The 26,481-nt window shown below is 43.9% G+C and overlaps 1 protein-coding gene and 2 non-coding genes across 3 annotated transcripts; all 3 read left to right on the top strand.

Moving 5' to 3' along the window:
* The first annotated feature begins 8,751 nt into the window (after nt 1-8,751).
* On the top strand, nt 8,752-26,197 carry LOC133055147 (zinc finger protein 501-like). Its single transcript, XM_061140599.1, is given in 4 exon segments — nt 8,752-8,859; nt 12,706-12,832; nt 14,075-14,157; nt 24,911-26,197. Coding segments are annotated over 4 exon segments (1,605 nt in total).
* LOC133055335 (small Cajal body-specific RNA 17) lies at nt 14,803-14,944 on the top strand. Its single transcript, XR_009692624.1, has one exon. It is a non-coding gene; the product is annotated as a small Cajal body-specific RNA 17 (non-coding RNA).
* Nucleotides 15,020-15,102, top strand: LOC133055324 (small Cajal body-specific RNA 18). The gene has a single exon (XR_009692613.1). It is a non-coding gene; the product is annotated as a small Cajal body-specific RNA 18 (non-coding RNA).
* Nucleotides 26,198-26,481: the final 284 nt, after the last annotated feature.

Raw genomic sequence — 26,481 nt, 5'->3', positions numbered from 1 at the left:
GGCCCAAATGCCTCATGTGCATGCCTACAACGTCTACAGTTGCTAAAGCCAGACTGGTCTTGACTGCCAGAGCCTCATTTCCATCCAGATGTTCTGTTGGGGCTGAGTTTACCAAGCCAGTTGTGGGGTGTAACACCATGGTTTGTACAGATGCAAGGAGAGATCTCAGCTCTTCTTGCTTAGTGGCAGGGCCTTGGGGCTCAGCTGTGGTTTCAGCACCACCTGTGCACTGGGACCACCCACAGGCATGTGCTCTGAAGGTGCCCCTGGAGCCCAGGTCTACCCTGGTGAGGAGGAGGCTGGGGAGGAGGAAGCAGCTGTGGGGGTCGTGAGATCACCCACCTAGGTGGGAGCCATGCCTAGTGCCTGGAGAGGCAGGGACAGGCACAGGGGCAGAGAGGCTGAAGGAGCTTCTTCCTTTTGGGCATCACTCAACAGCACCGCTCTGCTTCTCTGGCGGTTCAGGCTTCCTCCACAAGCATCCCATTTGCAGAGCTCCTCCGTCCCTCCCGTCCACTCAGGATGTCTCCTCACAGCCAACCGCAGTCCTCTGCCTGGGTCTGCTCTCCGAACCCTGCGTTCCAGCACCCAGCCCTTGTCTGCAGCGAAGGACACCCTCTCAGGCTGGGTGGGCACGGCAGGGGTCAGTACCCTGCATGCAGGTCTCACTCTGTCCTGCACGCTGGTTGCCGTGTTCTCTTCCCACAGAGAAAGAGGCTCCCCTTCTGTCCCAACTGAGCTTCCCCCAGTGAGGGGCTTCCCTGGATGTGGAGACCTCTCCTCTCTTCAGATCCCCCCAGGGTTTTGCGGGTCCCATCCGGCTTCTTTTCCTCTTCCCTTTCCTCCAGCACTCTCTTGTCCTACCTGGCTCAGCAGGGATCTTTCTTGTCCTTTCAGGTGTCCAAGTTCCTCTGCCCGTGTTCCACAGGGTTCTGTGAGAATTTTTCCACTTCAAGATGTATTCTTGATGCTTTTGTGAAGAGAGATGAACTCCACGTCTTCCGAATCCTCTGCCATCTTGACTCCTTCTGTCTCGGTTTTAGGCTTAATCTAGCCAAGTGTATGCCAATTTTATGTAAATTGTAAACTCTATTCCCCTAGAATAGTAAGGAGAATAACTTATTATTTGGTATCTTTCAGCTGTGACTTCTCACGACTCCCAGGGTTTGAGGACCCAAAAGCCAGGCTTAGAAGATTTACTCCTAACAGCAAAGCTAGGAATATGTGAGAGATTTCACCTTGGAAATTTACATTTAACAAATGACTGGGAATCTATGAGGGCATATAAAGAGTGGAGAGCGTGTTATGATGGACACAACCAAGTTGGTACCGTTTCCCATAAAGTAAACATTACCGCCGAAAGAAATCAAGGATGTGAATCAAATAAGGAAAAACCAATTTCAGATGACCAATTTCAGTCATCAACATCTGCAGATAAGTGTATATTTGTCAGCAAAGATCCACATCATCTCTTGAAACATACATGTTCTCTGAAGGGAAATGTGGAAAATCTGGAAAGTCGTCTAGTCTCTACTGCAAATACTCATTCAAACCTATACTCTGAGCATAGCTGTCTATTAAATATACATTCAAACATGTCTGGAAACCAGAAACTTAAACATGAGGGGGAAAGTTCCCAATACAATCAATTTGAGTGATCCTTTAACAAGAGTTTCTTGTTCTTCAACCAACAACTATTTTCTCCTTGTTCCAAAATCTGTAATGTTGATAATAATGGGAGAGACCTTATGCAACCATCATTGTTCAATACATATGGAGGTATAATTAGTGTGAAACAACTTTACAAGTGCAACAAAATGAGTAATACCTTAAGCAGGAGCTCTAACCCCAATAATTACAAGAGTATACATGATGGAATGAGAAGCTCTTCATGCAATGAAACTGGGCATAATGTTGACCAAGACTCATATCTCGTGAAACAACAGGGACATCAATTTTCAGACAACAATTCTGAACATAATAAGTGTAGGAATATATTTTATCAAAGCTCAAATCTTACTGTTAATACTTATGAGTATGGATATTAGAGAGAAGACTTATAATTGTTATGATTATGGTAAAGTTTTTAAGCAGTCTCCAAAGCTTATTCAACAGCAGAATATTCAGACTAAGCAGAAACATTGCAAGTGTAGTACATGTGGAAGTCTTTAGTAACTCACCAAATCTAAGTAGACATAGGAAAATACATACAGGAAGGAAACCTTTCAGATGTACAGCATGTGGCCAAACCTTTAATCAGAGTTCATATTTAACTGAACATCTGTGAATCCATGCTGGGAAGAAACCATACAAATGTACAGAATGTGGCAAAGCCTGTATCTGCTGTTCATGCGTTAGTCAACATGAGCAAATTCATACTAGGGAGAGACCTTATAAATGTACAGCATGTGGCAAGGCTTTTAAGCAGAGTTCAACTTTAACTCAACATCAGCGAATCCATACTGGGGGAGAGACCTTATAAATGTGGAGCATGTGGCAAGGCTTTTAAGCAGATTTCAACTTTAACTCAACATCAGTGAATCCATACTGGGGGAGAGACGTTATAAATGTACAGCATGTGGCAAAGCCTTTATCAATTATTCACTTCTTACTCAACATCAATGAATCCATACTGGGGAGAGACCTTATAAATGTACTGCATGTGGCAAAGCGTTTATCCATTATTCACTTCTTACTCGACATCAACGAATCCATACTGGGGAGAGACCTTATAAATGTACAGCATGTGGCAAGGCTTTTAAGCAGAGTTCAGCTTTAACTGAACATCAGCGAATCCATACTGGGGAGAGACCTTATACATGTACAGACTGTGGCAAAGCCTTTTCCCAGAGTTCAAGTCTTTCTCAACATCAGAGAGTTCATACTGCAGAGAAATGTTAGAAATGTAAGGAATGTGGCAAAGCATTTCCTCACAGCCATCACCTCACTCACAATCAGGGAATACATACTGCAGAGAAACCCTAGAAATGAATCAGGGCTAAAACAAAGTTGCTTCTTAATATATAATTTTCAAAAAACAAGTGTTTTCTTTGGAAAGGTACATGAATGAAATAAAAAAATGTAGAAAACTGCTCAATCAACCATCAGAAGTAACTCAATACTAGAGAATTCATACTAGAAAGCATGTCATTAGTACCCCTTTTGTTCAATTGCTCTAAGCAGAAACACTGTAGCAAGTATTCCATAAATAAAACACATACAAAATTGATATGTTAGTATGGATCACAAGATGATGGGGTGGATATTTGCAGAGGTATAATTATTATGAATGTATCCTTGCTTATGTTAATGTTATTTGAGATTATTAAGGAACCAAAATGAATGTAATTCAACTCTCAAATTACTACATGCTGTGATTTGTTTCTACTGTATATATGAATGTATGTTTTTGATGGTTGTTGCCCAATGGTAAGACAACCCCTTCTATATTAAGTGGGAATCATTTATATTTATTCTCCAATTTATAAGATAAAGAACACAGTCATGTTATATACACACTAAACCTCTGAATGGAGGTATTTGTCACTGATGTCAAATGATGACGTCTGTGGTCACCATGAGGTAAGTGTTCAGGGAATAGTTCAAAGTAAGACAGAAGTTTCCTCTAAGTTTTCAATAATTATGTCAGTTGCTTTTTAAGCATAAAACAAGGATAGTTCATGAAAATCGAAGGTATTTTTATAACAGCAACATAGAGAAATCATGCATATTATCTGGCAGGCTTGAAGGAAGGACCCCTTCTCTTCTATCTGATGTAAGTATAGAAAACTCTTTCTGGAAAAGTCATATTAATATAATGAATGTCCATCCATGTTTACTAAATTAGTCTCCATTTTGTAAACCATATAAATCACATTCTCAGATCATTTCATCAGAGAAACAGGAAAGTTTTTAGAAGCTTGTAATGTGTATTTTAATCAAGGATCAAACAACAATTGGAAAAGGTTTTATTCCATCTGTGTCAAATTAATGTATCTTAATTAATAAAAGTGAATGGTTTTTCAGTGTTACAATTGATGTGGAATGAATGAAGGGTTAACGCACCACCAGCATTAACCTCTCCCACCTATTTAAGATTGCAGGAAAGGTAACGTCATGATAAACTATTTGTAGCACAGGGGGATGGCATCTGTAGAAATTAGTTCCTTACTGCCGTTAAACCTCTCATAACTTCATATATTTCTCACCATTTCTATGTTCTGTCTCCTCTCCCATTTTTATCTACTTGGACATCGTGGTGCTTCTAATAAGAAGGATCATACAGAGTACTGTTGAGAGCTCCCCTGAACTGCTCCATGCTGTTGCTGCCTCAGCGTCTGTCTGGGGAGCAGGCAGCCTGCAGGTCCTTGAACTCACACCAGCCAGTCCTGTGAGCACCTGCACTAGATGACCCCTTCCTTGGGACCAGCAGTCTTGCTGAACCCCAGGGTCTACTGCACAGGCCCCCCTTCAGTGATGCCCTCAGAGCTCACTAGAATCCTACTCTTCTTTGTTTGAATGGACCCCTCCACACTCAGCCTGTGGGACCCACAGCACTTCACCCAGCGTCAGGTCTGAACCCCAAGTACTGGAATTTTCTCTGCCTGGTTCTAGCCTTGACCTTCCTCAGAGGCCCTCAAGGCTTGCTGTGATTTCTCTGAGGACCTAGAGTCATAAACTCACCTGCTGCAATTGTCCTTTGTTCTTCTCTTAAGTAAAACTTTTCAGGGGCTCATTTAAGCAAATGTAAGTTTAACAAATTCACAAAAAGAATCATCAATAGCCATGATGGGAAAATTCTGAAACAAGATTTATAAAATCTTACCCTGTATCATTCTTAACACATGTGTCTTGTAAGGCTTAAAGGAACTGTTTTCTCTTGGCTTTGTCATACTTTGAATGCAATATATAAATATCTGAAGATATATACATAATATGAATTATATAACACACATTGATTACAGGATATAAATATCTGAAGGTATACATGTTAGCAGTGAGAAAACCAAGAAGGAATATGTGAGTGTATGTGTATTCTTACACATTGAACTTAGAGAATTTAGAAATGCCAGATCAAAACTGGTCATTTCAGAATTGCAGATGATTTACTACAAACTGTAAAACTTGTCAATTTGTTGATTAATCTGTTTTGTCTACTTTTCATGGAATTCATTTCCTTAAATGCCAGGAGGTTATGTTTTTTAAGGAACTTCCACACGGTCCTCCCTCATGACTGCACCAGTTTACATACCCTGCAGCCATGTAGGAGGTTCCCTGATCTCCAAGCCCCTTCAGCGTTTATGATATTATTAGTGGGTTTTTTGCTCATTGTTATTCTGACTGGCATGCGGTGATATATCCCTGTAGCTTTGCTCTGCATTTCTTATTGTTTAGCGGTGGTGAGCATCTTTCTTTTGCCTCCTGCCCATTGAAAAGATTAAACTGCCCCCCCAGCCTCAGCAGCTGTGGGGCACAGGCTTAGTCTCCCCACAGCATGTGGAGTATTCCCGGACCAGGGATGAGACCCTTGTCCCTGCACTGTCAGATGGATTCTCCAACACTGGGTGACCAGTCTGTTTAGCTTTTTTTTCCTTTTGAGACATATATATATATATATATATTGGAATATAATTGCTTTACAATGTTGTGCTAATTTGTACTATATGACATCGTCAATCAGCCGTAAGTATGCATAAATCTTCTCCCTCTTGGCCCTCCCTCCCGTGGTCTCAGTTTCACCCCTCTGCTCAGCACAGAGGACCAAGCTGAGCTCCCTGTGGTAAACATCAGCTTCCCACCAGCTACCTATTTTCACCATCAGTTCAGTTCAGTTGCTCAGTCGTGTCTGACTCTTTGAGACACCATGGAGTGCTGCACGCCAGGTCTCTCTGTCCATCACCAACTCCTGGAGCTTGCTCAAACTCATGTCCACTGAGTCAGTGATGCCATCCAACCACCTCATCCTCTGTCGGCCCCTTCTCCTACCCCTTTCAATTTTTCCCATCGTCAGGGGCTCTTCAAATGAGTCACTTCTTCACATCAGATGGCCAACGTATTGAAGTTTCAGCTTCAACATCAGTCCTTCCATAGAATATCAGGACTGATTTCCTCTAGGATGGACTGGTTGGATCTCCCTGCAGTCCAAGGGACTCTCAAGAGTCTTCTCCAACGTTTTACCCATGGTGGTGTACATATGTTAATGGTACCCTTTCAATTGGTCCCCCTCTTCTTCTCCTGCTGTGTCCACGTCTGATCTCTATATTTGTGCAAATATTGTCTTAACAGATATGTACAGAATTTCAAAAATGGTATTGATGAACTTATTTACTGAGCAGGAATATAGGCGCAGAGGTAGTTCTTAAGCTTTTGCATGTTAAGCTTTAAGGCATAAAATACATTGACAATCATTCCATGCATTTTACTGTTCTAGCCACGTGTTCTGGGAAACAAACTGACTCAGAAGGACAATGCAGATAGTGGAGTGCAGTTTATCACACTGGCGGGTCCAAGGCAGAGTCTCCTCTTATCCAAGGACCCCAAACAATTTTTGTGAAAACTTTATATACCCTAAGTGTACTTGCTCAAACCCACCTCCCCAGCTCCTTGAAACTAGTCTGGACAAGGTAAAAGAGAGATACGATCAAAGTTAACCCATGATTCTTGTGTCACAGGACTAAGTAAACAGTGGATATTTATCAACAGGCCTGTGGTCATATCCCAATAAACAGAATGGAATTTACCATTTCGTTGTATTACAGAGATAATTACCATATTCTTTTGGGCAACAGAGTCCAAGTACAACTCCTGAGGCTCTTTTATGGGGGGGCGGGGTGGGATCTGATTTTCCATTGGTATGCCATTTCTATAGACACCAGGGCACAAATTTCAGAGTCCACTGGGAGGGTGACCATGCCTTTAGCCTAATGCTCACAGCCTGACCTAAGACGGAGTCCAGCTCTGTCTGTTTCCTCCTTCATTACTAAGTGAAAGAAGCCCATTTGAAAATGCTACAAAAAGTAGGATTTTTACAAAAAGACTTTCTGGTGTAGGTAAATGTTCTTATGTGTGCTCAGTTGTGTCTGAGTATCTGTCATCCCAGGGGCTGTATCCTGTCATGCTCACCTCTGTCCATTGATTTCCCAGGAAAGGATACTGGAGTGGGTTGCCATCTCTTCCTCCAGGGGATCTTCCTGACCTACGGATTGAACCTGCATCACCTGGATGACCTGTATCAGCAGGCAGATGCCTTACCACTCAGTCACCTGGGAATCTAGTAAGAAATATAGAAGAGATTAAAAAGGTCCATGATTACTGTGGGATTCAAAGGAGGGACTATGAATATCCTAAGTCTAGAGAACTTTCAGGACCATGAAATAATTTGTCTTAAACTGTCATGATGGACACATGTTATTAAACATTTATCTAGAGGTATGGAGTGCACATTCCTAAAACAGGAACAGAGGGTTAAACTAGAGAGTTTATCTATTTATTGCCCACGTAGATTCAGCAGTGGTAACAAATGCTCACTCTGGTGGGGAAAGCTAAGTAGGGAGATTGTCTACATGTGGGAACAAGATTGTCCACATGGGAAATGTCTATACTTTATTCTCAAATCTGCAGTGAAATAAATCTTCTACAAAGTTGGTACTGGTGAATGCAGACTGAATATTTCTTAGAATATATAATATGAGAAAGATGAATATGCTTCTATCTTTAATTTTTCCTTGGTCATTATGCTTTAAAGATGTGGGAAAATAGAGCTCTCTAAATGGAGGAGACAACGAACTGTAGCAGTTGATTCATAAAACCTAGGAAAACACACAGGCAGTAAAACAACAACATTCTCACGTGTTAATTCATGTTTAATGTAACTTATGACAACACGGATCATTACTTCTTTGGTTGGTCATCAGATAGCATTTAGGGCATCATTTTCAGAGGCATTTGGCTCCGCCCATACGCACTGTGAACCTAGCGTGTCCTGCTCAGTTCAGTTCAGTTCAGGTGCTCAGTCGCCCTGGACTGCAGCTCGCCAGGCCTCCTGCTGCCCCTGGTTTCTTCTCCAAGAAAGCGAGGATGGAAATGCATCCAGGCTCCTGGTCTCTGAAGTTGGAGGCGCCACGCCTGCAGAGAGGAGGTCACAAAGCAAATCATTTTGTGAAAACCTGTGTCCCCAGGCTGCAGAGGGGGGTGAACAAAACTAAGGACAGGGAAGAATTCAGCAAGTAAAGCCTGGCAGGAACCCAAGACCCCCAGTGATTCCCACCAAACACTCACCTCTCCCCTCCCAGCCCCCAAGGGTACAGGCAGGCTGTGGATCACCACACCCTTCCTAGAAAGAGCCCCTCCCCAGGGAATCAGGTTGACCTTCTTTGTTTTTAGAAGTTCCCTCCCTAAACCCTCCCTTCCTGAGGTCTCAGGTGTGAGGTTTCCCCTCAGGACTCTGAATGCGGGTCTTCCTCTTACATTTCTTTCACAACCCTCCTAGGGTGGGTCCGGTAGTACAGAAGGAGGGTCCACTGTCTTTCGTGAACTGTTCTCTGTAACTCGAAAAGGAAGGAGAAGAACTAGCCCAGACGATCTGCAAATAGTGTAGAGCACCAGGATGTGATTAGCATTATCAGGTTAGTCTTGATTCCCCACTACAGATTGGGAACACAGAAAGTCAAGAAGGAGCTCAGAAAAGGGTGAGGGAAACAGGAAAACTTCTTCTCTTTCCCTGCAGCAGTTGCAGGTTAAACAGCTGCATGGATGCCTTTGAAGGTATTTTCTCAAGATGCAGATGTGAGTTTGGGATGTAACATCCCCAGAGAAGACGCAGAGCAGGAGGAAGAAGAGGAGGAAATGGCAGCTTCTCAGGTATGTGTCCTGTCCCGGGTCTGGGGCTGTGTCTGCTTTTCTTCCTGAAATGCCTGGACTGAGAACCTGCAAACCTTTAGGTCTCTGCTTCTAACTTTTCTGCCTGGGTGTTTGTTATCAACTTCTTTATTTTTTCTTTTCTTCTTATCATAGTGAAGCCTGGCTATTTAGACTACTTATTCCTTGAGTCCCAGAATCTTGTCTCCCTTGTCTGTATCCTGGCTTTCTACGGAGCATGATGAATTCTCAACTTATGAATTAGCGACTTTCAACGGGTGAATATATTCCCTTTGTGAGAGAGAAACACGGAGAGGCACTGGTATCCGAGATTCCCATTGGGAAGTGGTTCGGTGTTGGGATCTTAGGGAACTAGGGGAAATGCCATGATGAGTTTACATGGGGATGCAATTTCAGCTCTTTAGGAGTTATAAAATGCCCTTATACGTTGAATAAACTCAGTGATCCAGAATTTTTCAGAAAATGCTCAGAAATAAAAAGAAAACTAGGAGATACTGTCCTGTGTAATGCTAAGACTTACTAGTTAAACTCATTGTTAAGTAGTTAGAATAGGGAAAAAGAGTCCAAAATGGCGGTGGCTAAAAGACCTGGAAGGGAAAGCCCGCGAAAATAGAAAAAGGAAGGTCCTGGGACTGGAGTGAGAACCTCAGGTAAAACAAACAATGCGCCTGCCTAGGCCCGATTTACATAAGACAGGCCCAGGGGCAGAGAAAGAGATAAAAAGAGGAGCCAAAGCCCTCTTCCTTCTTCTCTCTCTCTCTCTCTCTCCCGCGCTGGGGCGATCTTCTCTTGTGTCTTGGGATCGACATGTCCTCACAACTACAAGATGGATTATCTGGCTATTATCTAAATAAATAGAGCTGTAACACTGATTTATTTAAGAGCTATAACAGGATCTGTCCTCTGAGAGCTGTGACCCGCCAAGGGGCTTTCATGTCCGTCACTCCAAATTTTTGTTGTGATGAGACAAAGAACCAAGGAATATACACTCGCGTGACAACACTGTTAGGATACAAAACAGAGGAAGTATATATGAAATGAATTTTGCATAAAAGTGATATTTTTTATGTTGGGTTCAAGTTATAATTTCCTTATTTTTCTGAAATGCCCAGGTTCTGATAGAACATCTTCCGTGTGATCCATTTACACCATGACAGATGATGTCCACTGGCTCTGGTGATTTCTCTGAGATTATCAGGCTATAAAGTTCATTTTTTTTCCCCCCTCTGTCTTTAAACAAGGCTGTGGAAACATGGAATGAGGATCAGGTGAAAATCCTCACACTTAATGGAGAAACTCTACATCTTCTTGGTTTCTCTTTGCTTTAGAGAATGAATACTCACTGTGTTGATGATAGATATTGGGTTTTTGGAGTGGGAGTTTTCATCACTCAAGCCCAAGTGTGATGTTTCCAGTACACTCCACGCTCATATCACAGACATAGTCTTCTTACTCATATTTTTACATTTTTTTACAGAATATTTGTAACAATCCTATTGGTGCTCATCTGTTTTCACCTGTGTTGAATTTCTAAGATACAGCTCAACAAAATGATCCAGTTTTTCAAGAAATTAAAGTTTCAGAACCAAGAGCTCTAATTTATCTTATACCATTGTATATGTTTGCACCCTAGTGTATTTAAAATATACAAAGAATATCATCCACAAGTAGATGTATATATTTTAACCCATTACAAATAATCTCGATTTTATTGATATGAATATGAATGACTGAACTGAACTGAACATGAACTGATTTTATTGACATGAATATCGATTTTATTGCCATGAATATGAATGAACTCAGCTGAACTGAACTGGACATGAATGAGTTCAGTTCAGTCGCTCATTCTTGTCTGACTCATTGGGTCCCCATGAACCCCAGCACTCAAGGTCTCCCTGTCCATCACCAACTCCTGGAGTTTACCCAAACTCACGTCCATTGAGTCAGTGATGCCATCTAACCATCTCATCCTCTGTCGTCCCCTTCTCCTCCTGCCTTCAATCTTTCCCAGCATCAGGGTCTTTTCAAATGAGTCAGTTTTTCACATCAGATGGCCAAAATATTGGCGTTTCAGCTTGAACATCAGTCCTTCCAGTTAACATCCAGACTGATTTCCTTGAGGATGGACTGATTGCATCTCCTTGCAGTCCAAGGGACTCTTAAGAGTCTTCTCCAACACCACAGTTCAAAAGCATCAATTCTAATGTGCTCAGCTTTCTTTATAGTCCAACTCTCACATCCGTACATGACTACTGGAAAAACCATAACCTTGCCTAGACGGACCTTTGTGGACAGAGTAATGTTTCTGCTTTTTAATGTGCTCTGTAGGTTAGTCATAACTTTCCTTCCAATGAGTAAGCGTCTTTTTATTTCGTGGCTGCAGTCAGCATCTGCAGTGATTTTGGAGCCCCCAAAAAGAAAGTCAGCCACTGTTTCCACTCTTTCCCCATCTATTTGCCATGAAGTGATGGGACTGGATGCCGTGATCTTAGTTTTGTGAATGTTAGCTTTTCCTTAATACTCTTAGTAAGTATAGAGTCTCATTGTAATATATGTCAATTGCAGGAAAATGTTAAAATATTTTTTTTTCTTGTTTTTATATTCTCCCCAGTTATATAAAGTTCTTTAAAAGAAAAAATACATGTATTTATGTTTGGCTGAGTTGTGTCTTGGTCGTAGCCTGCAGAATCTTGGAGCCATGTGGGAGACTTTGTTGCAGCAGGCACACTTTAGCTGTGGCGTGTGGGATCTAGTTCTCTAACAAGGGACTGAAACCAGCCTCCTGGTTTGGGAGCTCAGACTACCAGGGAAGACCCTATAAAAACTCCTATACACTTTCTTTAGTGTTGTCTCTGTGTATTTGTGTTTTACTAGGTAAATTTTAGTTCACATAAACTGAAGCAAATTCAAGATCTGTCATTTAATGAATGTTTGTCAAAATATTTGCAAAACGGTGGAACATCAATGTTGTTGATTTTCTATTATTTATGTGATGCATTCAAGACCCTGTAAAAACTTTTAGAAAGACATATAGTATATACTAAATACTTCAAAGGATTATTGCTGCTATGGGTACTATCCTATCTGACCTGTCAATTTTGTAAAACACTTAAAATTCAAAGTTAAGTATAAATTCTTACCTTAGTGGTCTACCTCTTTGCTATACAGAACGGTCATTCATGTATCAGAATTTTCAACTTTACTAGTTAAAGTAAGCTTGTTAAAAATGCCGCACATTGGCCCCACTCCAGAACTCTTAGATCAGAGCATCATGCTTTTTAAAAATATTTCCTGGTTCCTTGATAGGGGGCTTCCCTGGTGGCTCAGATGGTGAAGAATCTGCCTGCAATGTGGGAGACCCGGGCCCGATCCCTTGGTGGGGAAGATTCCTCTGGAGAAGGAAATGGCAACTCACTCCAGTATTCTTGCCTGAAAAATCCCATGGACAGAGAAGCCTGGCATGCTACAGTCCATGGGGTCGGAAAGAATCAGACATGACTGAGTGACTAACATGATTTCATTGATAGACAGTTTATCCTGTGTCACACGAGTACAACTCTGAAAAATAGATAGGTCAGTGTTGATGTGATTGTTTTATAATTTCTCTTCCAGATCAGAATAGTTTCTATAGTGGTCTGTGGATCATGTCTCATTCGCTTTTCCTGGGGTTATAAATACTGTGGAAAATAGAGCAGTATAAAAATTATATTCTTGTGTAACACCAGACATTCTCCTAAATCAAAACCATTTCTCTTGCTGGTTTCATCTTGGGTCACATTAGGAAGTCTTCCCAGGTCCACGTGGCTCATGTCCTTTATATTTCAGGGGCTGCCGACATTCCAGGATGTGACCATAGATTTCACGCAAGAGGAGTGGGAATGCCTGGACCTCGGTCAGCGGGAACTGTACAGGGACGTAATGTTAGAGAACTACGGGAATCTGGCCTGCTTGGGTGAGGATCACTTGCTTCCAGAATCCCTTATGTATCCTCAGGGTTTTGGTTCATTCATTTTAGAATGTCTCCTGGAATTTTCTGCTTTGTCCAGTAGAGGTTAAGATCCCTACTTTCCAGGGGAAGGTAACCTTCTTTCTTGATGTAACCTGCCTCCTTGTTGTTCAGTCGCTAAGTCATGTCCAACTCTTTGCGATCCCGTGGACTGCAGCAAGCCAGGCTTCCCTAGCCTTCTTTAACTCCCAGAGATTGCTCACATTCATATCCACTGAGTCAATACTGCTCTTCAACCATCTCATCTACTACCACTCCCTTCTCCTGCCCTCACTCTTTCCCAGCATCAGGGTCTTTTCCAATGAATTGGCTCTTCATGTTCCAAATATCACATCCATACACGACTGTTGAAAAATCCATAGCTTTGACCTTTGTTGGCAAAGTGATGTCTCTGCTTTTTAATATGCTGTCTTTGTCATAGCTTTTCTTCCAAAGGGCAAGCATCTTTTAATTTCATGGCTGCAGTCACCATCTGCAGTAATTTTGAAGCCCACCCCACCTACCAAAACTAAAGCTGTCACTGTTTCCACTTTTCCCCTGTCTATTTGCCATGAAGTGATGAGACTGGATGCCATGATCTTAGTTTTCTGAATGTTGAGTTTTAAGCCAGCTTTTTCACTCTCCTCTTTCACCCCCATCAAGAGCCTTTTTAGTTCCTCTTCAATTTCTGACATTAGAATGATATCATCTGTATATCTGAGGTTGATATCTCTCCTGGTAATCTTGATTCCAGGTTGTGATTCATCCAGCACAGCATTTCGCATGATGTACTCTGCATAGAAATTAAACTAGCAGGGTGGCCATGTACAGCCTTGATGTACTCCTTTCCCAATCTGCCACCAGTCAGCTGTTCCATGTATGATTCTAACTGTTGCTTCTTGACATGCATATTCTTCATTCTAGGTTCATGATAATTCTGTAAGTTCTGTGTTATAAAATAGTGCCACTCTCCTCTTAAAACCAGAATTCCACTACCTGCTTTTGCCTTAGTAGTACTTGAGCATAATATCAGAATCTGATTTTGATGCATTTGTCTTTTAAAGATGCTTCCAATAAGGTATTTGGTGAAATCATTTTTTTTAATGCTATTTTAACTTTCTACCTTGACTTCTCTCTCACCTGAACACATATTGGATTGGAAATTGATGAATATCTCAGAAAACACATATTCCTTTTTCTGATGAACAGGTCTTGTGGTCTCTAAGCCGGACCTGGTCATGTTTCTGGAGCAAATGAAGGATCCCTGGGATGTAAGGAGAATGGAGACAGCCGTATATCCAGGTATGTGTCTATGAATGAAGCAGATAAGTCAGGTGAGAGGGAGAAGCATTGTGGAGGAAATCAGACTTTGTCGTGTGGTTTGAGAAGATCTGCTTCAGTGGAGACGATTTTGGATTAGCCTAGGTTTATTTCTGTCACAGTCATAGAGAGTCATCTCCTGACCCATTCCTGATTCTTTTTATCATTTGTGTATTTTTTCTCCAGTGATTAATTTTCACATTCGCAGTTAGAACCAAAATATTTGTCTTGGCCTGGAGCAACATGCATGACCTGATAACTCGTCCATTTTGGGGAGGTTTTAGAAAATCTGTGCATATTTCTGAGTAACTATATTAAGCCCTTTTAAAAGTGCTGATTCTGTCTCTAGTCAGAAGTGTGTGGGTGGAACTGTGAAAAAACTGCCAAACGTGTAAGAATACTGTGGACAGATGTTTTTTGTTTTCTACCATATAATTTCCAGTGCACTGGAAACTACACATATGACCTTAGAAATTTCATAATCAGAACAGCCCGGGGCGGGGGGTGGGGGGGGGGGAGGCCGAGGCGTCTGGACTCGCCCGGGAGGTCCGGGTGCGTGAAGCAGGGCCGGGAGGTTTGCAGGTCTGGGTTTAGCGAGTGGCGTAGGGGACAGGGCACCCCCAGGTCCACGATGCAGCCCCGGATGAGGCCGCAGTATTTTCCTTATATGATTGGGCCCCGTGACTGGCGGCGCTGCCAGCCCGGAGCCTGACGGGATTATGAAAACATGTCAGGCGAAATGGGGCCAGGGACTCGGGGGCTGGGAGGTTAGGGGGAGGCAGATAGGCTAAGGTTTGGGTGTGGTTAGGGTGGCCCCTGCCGCTCTGCGAGCCCTGGTTGATGATGACGTGACCACGGCTCAATCTGAGTTCTGGGAACTAGGTGATGGAGCGTGTTCTGGGAACGCACTGAGACCGAAAAAAAAAAAAGAAAGAAATTTCATAATCAAATTCTTTCTTCACTGCATTGTTATAGCCACGCTTTCAGGGAAACAAACTCACTCAGAAGGACAATGCAGATAGTGGAGTGCAGTTTATTACACCGGCGGGCCCAAGGCAGAGTCTCCTCTTAGCCAAGGGCCCCGACCAGCATTTGTGAAGATCTTTTATACCCCATGTGTACGTGTCCAAACTCACCACCCCAATCCCTTGATGCTTACAAAGGAAGGGTAAATACAATCACAATGACCCCATCATTCACGTGTTATATGTTCAAACAGTTAATAATCAATAAGCCCACGGTTACATTCCAACCAGTTAATAACCGATAAGCCTGTGCTTACATTCTGATAGATAGTGTCCGGAGGCAGGTGTGATTAGTGTCTGTTTTCTCTTAGGTGATGAGGAACTTGGATATGATCTTCAAGGTTCCCCTGTCCGGAGGGGGTCTTATCCTTCCATTGTCGTTCCCACAGGCACTAAGCAGAGAGTTCAGAGTCCACTGGAGAGGTGGCCGAGCACGATCAGCACAGACAGGCCTGAGATGGAGTCCAGGCCCTATGAATTCCTTCTTCATTTCCCCCCTCTTGATGCTTTTAACTCATATTATGAGCATCATTCATAGGGATATATTGCACCCTGGCTCTCCAGCTGCCAATTAGGGAGAATGACATATCAAAGCAACTATAACAGTGGTAAATATAGTTTTCCACCAATCGCTCGTCACCCAAGATAGGACCGAAGTCCAGAAAGGAATGTTCTCATTTGACATTGCTTTTACCTGGTTTTTCATGACATCTAAAGTAGTCGATACATTGTCAGATAAGTCAGGAATGTGTACACAACATTCAACCTTAATTATAGCACAGGTCCCTCCATGAGCAGCTGTGAGTTTGTCCAAAGCCATTTTATTATGAATTACTGCTTTTCTCATTTAGATTTGCTCTTCATTTAAGGCTTCGATGGCTTCTGTTCTATCTAGGAGGGCCTGTTTGTGAAATTAGTCAAGGCCTCTACTTTAATCATAATATAATTGTTGTCCCTACAGAGGGTATGAAAAAGGCAGCAATATACTCATACCATTGCAACAGATCTTGTCCACCTAGCATGTAAATAAGGTGGATTTACTGGGGCTTGTTGTAGGCTAGGCTTTTGCTACACTGGCATTTTTATCAAATGTAACCCCATGACCCAAGTCAACTGACTGTAGCTCTTACACCAAGAGAGCAAGGAGAGGTTATGATTGACAAGAGAGAGGAAAGTCTCTTTGTCATCCCAGAAAAGAGCAGAGTGGTTTAAAATCTGCCTGGCGGCGCGGTGACACCCACCAAGGAAGTCCATCCTTCACAGACAGAGGCATAGTCCTACATACCCAGAAGTTGTAGGTGTTCTGGAAGTCCGTTTAGGAATGTGCCCATGAGGTGTAAACATTGTCCTGAGTTGAGACAGAAGTTAAATTCAAAATCACCTTGATGAGGCCAAGCAGCAGGAGTTGATTGTGCGGCTTCATCCTGAAGGGGCTCATCCGGGATCTTCTTTTCCTTCTTCTTAAGGATGGTCTTAGTCTCTCGAGGGTCAGTGGGGTCCCTCTGTGCAGTCCACTCAGCGTTTCCTGGGTCTGCGTGATATGCTCTCTTCACCCTCGTATGATGGATCAAGGGACAATGCGTGCAACTTTAACTTCAGTAGGGGTAGTTAGAATAACATAAGGGCCCTTTCACCAAGGGGCTAGCAAATCATGTTTCCAATCTTTGACCCATACTTGGTCACCAAGTGTAAACTCATGAATCTGTTCCCCAAGGGGGAACGGCACCCTTTCTTGTACAAACTTAGTTACCCAATTTATTAGCTTACCCAGTTCCATCTGCTGTGAAATCCTATCCCCCCTTACCTGAAGCAAATTTGTTGACACCTGTTTTATTATGGGAGGAGGCCTCCCATACACAATTTCATATGGAGAATAGCCTTGGGACTGTGGGGTCATCCTGAGACTGAGCAGAGCCGTCGGAAGCAAGTCCACCCAGGAGCAGTTAGTCCCTCTGATCCACTTGGAGCGTCTAAGTGTCCGGTTGGCTCATTCCACCATCTCAGAACTCTGGGCCTATATGCAGTGTGCAGTTTCCACTTGATGTTTAAAATTTTGCTTACTTGTTGTACTAAATCAGCTATAAAGGCCGGGCCATTGCCTGATCCAATGCTGGTAGGAAATCCAAATCTGGGAACCATTTCTCTAAGCAGGCACCGGGCTACTTCTGATGTTCTTTCAGTCCAGGTAGGAAAAGCTTTTGTCCATCTCGGGAACGTACATACCATGACCAGCAGATAATGGTAGTGTCGGTGAGGTTTCATTTTAGTGAAGTTCACTCCCAGGTGTTCAAGGGGCAGTGTGCCTTTCAGCTGAATACCCGGAGGATTTTGTCTGAATCCCGGAGAGGCAGCATTCACCTGTGAGCAGGCAGCATGGCCTAGGTGGATCGCTTGGTGTGTCTGGCTTACCAGACTGTGTGTCAGCTCCTCCAGTACCAATAATTTGCCACTTGGCAAATCCCACCATCCCTTTTCAGTCTTGATGGCCCCTTCCGCTTTGGCTAACCTGACAGCCATTGTCCTTGTTTTATCAGGCTAGTGCCATCAGTATATAGGACCAAATTAGGGTCTGGAACCTTGAGCCCTTCTTTAAAACAAACCCCAGATACCTTACCTCCTCTTTGTAGATCTGTGCCTTCTTTGACACCGGGTAACCTGCTTCCATCAACAGCTGGAGCAGTGCTTTTGTCCCTTTCCAGCATTTTTCCTCGGTCTCCGCAGCCAGCAGCAGGTCATCCCTGTATTGTAGGAGCCAACATCCATACTCTTCCGGATGGAATGAGTCCAGGTCAGAAGCCAAGGCTTCCCGAAAGATGGCTGGGAAGTTTTTAACCCCTTGTGGGGGAGTCCAGATGAGCTGTTGTTTGGTGCTCCCGACTGGATCTTCCCATTCAAAGGCAAAGATGGGCTGTGACGCTGGGGCGAGGCATATGCAGAAGAAGGCATCCTTGAGATCTAGGCAAGTGTAAAGTTTAGACCTCGGTGGGAGGAGGCTAAGTAAGGTATAAGGGTTTGGAACAGTGGGGTGTAAAGTCACAGTAGCCTGGTTGACTAGCCTGAGATCATGTACAGGCCTATAGTCCTGTCCTCCTTCCCTTTTGACTGGCAGGATTGGCGTATTCCAAGCCAACTGGCACTCTACTAGAATGCCTGCTTGTTTCAATCTATTGATGTGGGGCAATATGCCGGTTCAGGCCTCCATCCTTAGCGGGTACTGGCGCTCTCTAACCGGGATGGTGCCTGGTTTGAGTTCCATTATCACTGGGGCGTGATGTTTAGCCAGCCTGGGGGCCGGGGGGGTTGTCTTCCACCCAGACCTCAGGGAATAATTGAGTTAGCTCCCTCATGCTCTTCTGGCCCACCCGGTTCTGCCTTCAGAGGTTCATGCAACCTCCACTCATCTTGGGTTGGTATTGAGAGAGAGGGCAAATAAGTCATAGAGTCTGTCCAGAAAGTGGGCCTCTCCTCAGGGGAGAAATTCACTTGTGCTTCCAGTTTGGAGAGGAAGTCTCTTCCCAACAGGGGTACTCGGCACTCAGGAATGTAGAGGAATTCATGAATCACTTGCTGCCCACCCCCCCCCCCCCCCCCCCCCGCCCCCCATCTGACATTATCTGGGCTGGCAAAACGGTTTACTCATCTCTTCTCCCGATACCCCAGTAACAGCGGTAGTCTTTTTGGACAGAGGTGCCACAGGTTTTGTTACTACCGACAGTCTGCTCCTGTATCCACCATGAAGTCAGTGTTTTTGTCCCCCACTTTTCAGGTCACCATGGGCTCTCAGGGACCTGATATCTCTGAGCCCTGGCAGCCCTAGTTAATTTCCAGGTTAGCAAGCCCCACAACTGCGGGAGCTTCCTCTTCCTTCCTTGCCTTAGGGCATTCATTCTTCCAGTGGCCAAAAGCTCGGCACCGGGCACACTGGTTTGGCTGTAACGGGCCCAGGGCATCCCTTGGGACCGGCTGAAGGACTGTCCTGTCCCTGGGGCAGATGAGGTTTTCTGGAGGGCCCGAGACAGACTTTCCCAGAGCAGAAGCTTGCACTATAAGTCTCTTGTCTGTTCTATTTCGTTCCCTCCAGCTCTCTGGCAGAGCGCAGTCTCTGCTTAATTCCAGCGTCTCCCTCCCCCTCTTGTCAGTACTCACCGGGAGAGGCTGGTATAGCTTGGGCGGTTGGGTTGGAGCCGGATCCTGGAAGTGTTGGCCAGAGGCTTCTGTCACCGGGATCGGAGCCTGCCCAAACGGCGGCTCTACGAACTCCGGGAAAGCTGGCGGAGGAGCAGCGGCTGTTGCAGAAACTTCACCTGGCCCTGGATCGGGCATTCAGGCAGCCTCCGGTCCTGGTGAAGCACTGGGAGGCAGGCGTTTCATTATCCAGCATCGGGGAGGGGTCAGGTCATCCCCGTCCAAATCCTGTAGAATTTCCTTTTTTATCATCAGTCAATTGTTGTGCCCTTCACATTATTCCCTTTCCCTTCTGGATACAGAATCTTGTCCAAGTAGGAGGGTCTCAAGCTAACCCTAGCCATGAGTCAATAGATGGATATTGATCCAGGTGTCCTGGTTCTCCTGTGACTACTGTGTAGATTGCTTCCACTATTTTTAAGTTCACGGTGTTCTCTGGTGGCCATCCTGCTCCCATAGGGGTCCATTTGACCTCACAGAGTATGTGGAGGCCGTTAGGCTTCATCTTCACCCCATAGTCTCCTCCTAAACCCTTCTTTAAAATTGTCACTCCAATACAGTTGCCTTAGATTCACTTCCCCCCATCTTGCTTACCTTCTCAGACCTTCTTGTACTTTTCCTTTTCGTTCTGTCTACGAAGTTCTCAGTACCCTATGTACTTCTCATATTTCCACTCAGTGACACTTAAATTGCCATTCTGCCTCCTTCCTAATTGGGGTGAGAAGAGCCTTACCTGCCAGACCCCAGAGGGAGAAGGGGGATTGGTGTGTCTTCCCCTGCCGGTCAGCATAGCTGAACCAGAACATCACATGGTCCAAGACTGTTTCTCCCTTAAAGTCCATTCTGCCTTGGTGGGCTTGATCAGGTGCGGATGAAAACACAGATGGGTTAAATATCCCATGACCCAGGCCATCTCCGGAAAAGCCAATTCATACTCACTTCTGTATCCCCCTCCTTCTAGCCTAACAATTCAGAGGGGGTCAAGAATTCAACAGCAGACAGGACACCTCCTGGGGGAGGGCAGAATGCCAGCATACAAGGACCAGTTTCCTATCCTAAAAATCCCCTGGCGATCACTTGGTAATAATTTTCCCCGAGACAGCGTGGACACACCTCCTAAATGACCATCACAAATTTCCTTCCTAAACCCTAGCACGCTCGTCAACCTGTGTACCAAGCAATCGCTGCCTGCCTATTCCAGGCTCCTGTGGGTCCCTGCTCCTTCTAGTCCTTCCCAGAGGGGTGATCAGGCCCCCTCTTCCACCCTGCCGGGTGGGTTCCTCCTCACCTGAGCTCTCACTTCCCCTGCTGCAGTCCACTACCTGCTGATGTGAAAGGTCCGGGTGTTGAAAAGCAGGATCCTTCCAGAGGGGCGAGGCGCCTTCCCCCCTCCAGGAGATTCAAGCTACAAAGCCTCGGGGTGGCCTCAAATGAGACCTGTCTCCTCAAAGTGAGAAGCCTCCTGGCCAATGCACCAAATGTTATAGCCACGCTTTCAGGGAAACAAACTCACTCAGAAGGACAATGCAGATAGTGGAGTGCAGTTTATTACACCGGCGGGCCCAAGGCAGAGTCTCCTCTTAGCCAAGGGCCCCGACCAGCATTTGTGAAAATCTTTTATACCCCATGTGTACGTGTTGAAACCCACCACCCCAATCCCTTGATGCTTACAAAGGAAGGGTAAATACAATCACAATGACCCCATCATTCACGTGTTATATGTTCAAACAGTTAATAATCAATAAGCCCACGGTTACATTCCAACCAGTTAATAACCGATAAGCCTGTGCTTACATTCTGATAGATAGTGTCTGGAGGCAGGTGTGATTAGTGTCTGTTTTCTCTTAGGTGATGAGTAACCTGGATATGATCTTCAAGGTTCCCCTGCCCGGAGGGGGTCTTATCCTTCCATTGTCGTTCCCACAGGCACTAAGCAGAGAGTTCAGAGTCCACTGGAGAGGTGGCCGAGCACGACCAGCACAGACAGGTCTGAGATGGAGTCCAGGCCCTATGAATTCCTTCTTCACATAAGACACCTCACTAAAATGAGAAAATGCAAATCTGAATTTTATGTTACAGCTTCTCTCTTTTTATATGAACTAACATTAAATGTGTTAAGTATGTTTATCCCAATTCATTAATGCTAAAATGCTTTAATATATTTATTTAACTTACAGAGTTTTTAAAGAAATTATTGACGTGGGAGTTTAGAACATTTCCCACAGTGCTTTTTTCTGATTGTTCTTCACTATTAAGCTTATAGATTATATAGAGAAATCTTTAAGAAGAAATTTTTCTGTTCCAATAATGCTATTTTACAATGTTATGTGAGGTTTGCTATACAGAAAGAATAAGAGGTACATATACACATTTCCCTTCTTGAGGAGATTTCCTTCCCATCTAGGTCACCACAGAGCACTGAGTAGAGTTCCCTGTGTTCTCACCATATTTTTCAAGTCTCGCTTCTCATTTGATTTGTTAAGAACTCTTACCTTATTAAATCTATCTTATTTGTTGTGAAACATCCCAGGATTTACTCATTACACTGCTCAACTGCTCCTCGCTTCATTGTTCCTGTAGGTTTCTATCTTGACTTCTCTGCACCATACTCCTTTGTCATCTCATCTTGTCCAATGTTCTGTGTTTGTGGTCTCTGTTCTGCAGGGTGCAGATTCTAATTCCTCTTTCTCTGGTGTCTGCCCCGTGGTGGGTAAGCCAGTCCAGAGACTTGTGCCCTTATGCCCTTGAGAGGGGGTTGATTGTTACTATTCTGACCAGAGCCTGCCTGGATCTCTGAGTGTTGCTACTCTGGGGATATTCTCCTCAGAGAGTGTTCTGCGTGTCATCTTTCATGTGCTGTGTGAGCTCTCGTGTAACCCTGTGTTGGCTTTGATCTTGGCCCCATCTGAACCATGGGTATGCTGGCACTTGACCCTGTTGTCTCTCAGATGTTGTTTTCACCAGGTCACCATCAGAGATCCACTGTAGTCATATCCCAGGTGTACATTCATTGTGGAGCTGGACCCGCTGCGGTGCTTTGGGGGCAATGTAGACTGTGACCTGGCCCAAATGCCACATGTGTGGGCCTACAACGTCTACAGTTGCTAAAGCCAGACTGGTCTTGACTGCCAGAGACTCATTTCCATCCAGATGTTCTGTTGGGGCTGAGTTTACCAAGCCAGTTGTGGGGTGTAACACCGTGGTTTGTACAGATGCAAGGAGAGATCTCAGCTTTTCTGGCTTAGTGGCAGGGCCTTGGGGCTCAGCTGTGGTTTCAGCACGACCTGTACATTGGGACCACCCACAGGCGTGTGCTCTGAAGGTGCCCCTGGAGCCCATGAGTCTACCCTGGTGGGGAGGAGGCTGGGGAGGAGGAAGCAGCTGTGGGGGTCGTGAGATCACCCACCTAAGTGGGAGCCATGCCTCGTGCCTGGAGAATCAGGAACAGGCAAAGGGGCAGAGAGGCTGAAAGGAGATTCTTCCCTTCGGGCATCACTCAACAGCACCGCTCTGCTTCTCTGGCGGTTCAGGCTTCCTCCACAAGCATCCCATTTGCAGAGCTCCTCCCTCCCTCCCGTCCCCTCAGGATGTCTCCTCACGGCCAACCACAGTCGTCTGCCTGGTTCTGCTCTCCGGACCCCACGTTCCAGCAACCAGCCTTTGTCTGCAGCGAAGGACACCCTCTCAGGCTGGGTGGGCAGGGCAGGGATCCGTACCCTGCTTACAGGTCTCACTCTGTCCTGCACGCTGGTTGCCGTGTTCTCTTCCCACAGAGAACGAGTCTCCCCTTGTGTCCCAACTGAGCTCCCCCCAGTGAGGGGCTTCCCTGGATGTGGAGACCTCTCCTCTCTTCAGATCCCCCCAGGGTTTTGTGGGTCCCATCCTGCTGCTTTTCCTCTTCCCTTTCCTCCATCACTCTCTTGTCCTACCTGGCTCAGCAGGAATCTTTCTTGTCCTTTCAGGTGTCCAAGTTCCTCTGCCCGTGTTCCTCAGGGCTCTGTGAGAATTTTTCCACTTCAAGATGTATTCTTGATGCTTTTGTGGAGAGAGATGAACTCCACATCTTCTGAATCCTCTGCCTGACTCCTTCTATCTCGGTTTTAGGCTTAATCTAGCCAAGTGTATGCCAATTTTATGTAAATTGTAAACTCTATTCCCCAACAATAGTAAGTAGAATAACATTATTTGGTATCTTTCAGCTGTGTCTTCTCACGACACCCAGGGTTTGAGGACCCAAAAGCCAGGCTTAGAAGATTTACTCCCAACAGCAAACCTAGGAATATATGAAAGCTTTCAACTTAGAAATTTACATTTAACCAAAGACTGCGAATCTATGAGGGCATATAAAGAGCGGAGAGCATGTTATGATGGACACAACCAAGTTGGTTCAGTTTCCCTTAAAGTAACTATTACCACCAAAAGAAATCAAGGATGTAAATCAAATAAGGAAAAACCAATTTCAGATGACCAATTTCACTCATCAACATCTGCAGTTAAGTGTATATTTGTCAGCAAAGGTCCACATCGTCTGTTGAAACATATATGTTCTCTGAAGGGAAATGTGGATAATCTGGAAAGTCATCTAGTCTCTACTGCAAATACTCATTCAAACCTATACTCTGAGCATAGGTGTCTATTAAATATACATTCAACTATGTCTGGAAACCAGAAACTTAAAGATGAGGGTGAAAATTCCCAATACAATCAATTTGAGGGGTCTTTAAACAAGGGTTTCTTGTTCTTCAACCAACAACTATTTTCTCCTTGTTCCACAATCTGTAATGATGATAATAATGGGAGAGACCTTATTCAACCATCATTGTTCAATACATATGGAGGTATAATTAGTGTGGAACAACTTTCCAAGTGTAACAAAATGAGGAATGCCTTAAGCAGGAGCTCTACCCCCAATAATTACAAGAGTGTACATGATGGAATGAGAAGCTCTTCATGCAATGAAACTGGGCATAATGTTGACCAAGACTCATATCTCGTGAAACAACGGGGACATCAATTTTCAGACAACAATTCTAAACATCAGAAATGTAGGAATATATCTTATCAAAGCTCAGATCTTACTATTAAAACTTACAAGTGTATGGATATTGGAGAGAAGACCTATAATTGTTATGAATATGGTAAAGTTGTTAACCAGTCTTCAAAACTTATTCAACAGCAGATAATTCAGAGTAAGCAGAAACATTGCAAGTGTAATACATGTGAAAAAGTCTTTAGTAACTCACCAAGTCGAAGTAGACATAGGAAAGTTCATACAGGAGGGAAGCATTTCAAATGTACAGCATGTGGCAAAGCCTTTAATCAGAGTTCATATTTAAGTGAAAATCTGGGAATCCATGCTGGGGAGAAACCATACAAATGTACAGAATGTGACAAAGTCTTTATCTGCTCTTCATGTGTTACTCAGCATCAGCAAATTCATACTAGGGAGAGATCTTATAAATGTGCATCATGTGGCAATGCTTTTAAGCAAAGTTCAGCTTTAACTGAACATCAGCAAATCCATACTGGGGAGAGACCTTATAAATGTACAGCATGTGGCAAGGCTTTTAAGCAGAGTTCAACGTTAATTCAGCATCAGCGAATCCATACTGGGGAGAGACCTTATAAATGTACACACTGTGGCAAAGCCTTTATCAATTATTCATTTCTTACTCGACATGAACGAATCCATACTGGGGAGAGACCTTATAAGTGTACAGCATGTGGCAAGGCTTTTAATCAGATTTCAACTTTAACTCGACATCAGAGAATCCATACTGGGGAGAGACCTTATAAATGTTCAGCATGTGGCAAGGCATTTAAGCAGCGTTCAGATTTAACTGAACATCAGCGAATCCATACTGGGGAGAGACCTTATAAATGTACAGCATGTGGCAAAGTCTTTATCCGTTATTACTTTCTTACTCGACATCAGCGAATCCACACTGGGGAGAGACCTTATGAATGTACAGCATGTGGCAAGGCTTTTAAGCAGAGTTCAACTTTAACTCAACATCAGCGAATCCATACCGGGGAAAGACCTTATAAATGTATAGAATGTGGCAAAGCTTTTATCCGTTATTATTTTCTTACTCAACATCAGCGAATCCATACTGGGGAGAGACCTTATAAATGTACAGCGTGTGGCATGGCTTTTAAGGAGATTTCAACTTTAACTCAACATCAGCGAATCCATACTGGGGAGAGACCTTATAAATGTACAGCATGTGGCAAGGCTTTTAAGCAGAGTTCAACTTTAACTCAACATCAGCGAATCCATACTGGGGAGAGACCTTATAAATGTACAGCATGTGACAAGGCTTTTAAGCAAAGTTCAGGTTTAACTGAACATCAGCGAATCCATACTGGGGAGAGACCTTTTAAATGTACAGAATGTGACAAAGCCTTTATCAATTTTTCAGTTCTTACTCAGCATCAGCGAATCCATACTGGGGAGACACCTTATAAATGTACAGAATGTGGCAAAGCCTTTATCAATTTTTCACTTCTAACTCAACATCAGCGAATCCATACTGGGGAGAGACCTTATAAATGTACAGCGTGTGGCAAGGCTTTTAAGCAGAGTTCAGCTTTAAATAAACATCAGCGAATCCATACTGGGGAGAGACCTTATAAATGTACAGCATGTGGCAAAGCCTTTTCCCAGAGTTCAAGTCTTTCTCGACATCAGAGAGTTCATACTACAGAGAAATGTTAGAAATGTAAGGAATGTGGCAAAGGATTTCCTCACAGTCATCACCTCACTCACAGTCAGAGAATTCATACTGCAGAGAAACCCTAGAAATGAACCAGTGATAAAAAATTTGGTCCTAAATATACAATTTTGAAAAAACGAGTGTTTTCTTTGGAACGATACATGAATAAAATTTAAAAAATGTAGGAAACTGCTTAATCAAACATCAAAAGTAACTCAATACCAGAGAATTCATACTAGAAAGCATGTCATTTGTACCACTTTTGTTGAATTACTCTCAGCAGAAATACTGTAGCAAGTATTACTTAAGTAAAACACATACAAAATTGATATGTTAGTATGGATCACAAGATGAGGGGGTGGATATTTGC

The sequence above is a fragment of the Dama dama genome, chromosome 4, assembly GCF_033118175.1.
Source record: "Dama dama isolate Ldn47 chromosome 4, ASM3311817v1, whole genome shotgun sequence".
In the NCBI taxonomy this organism is placed as follows: domain Eukaryota; kingdom Metazoa; phylum Chordata; class Mammalia; order Artiodactyla; family Cervidae; genus Dama; species Dama dama.
Note: the sequence above shows the minus strand (reverse complement) of the source record. Positions and strands in the feature narration are given on the sequence as shown.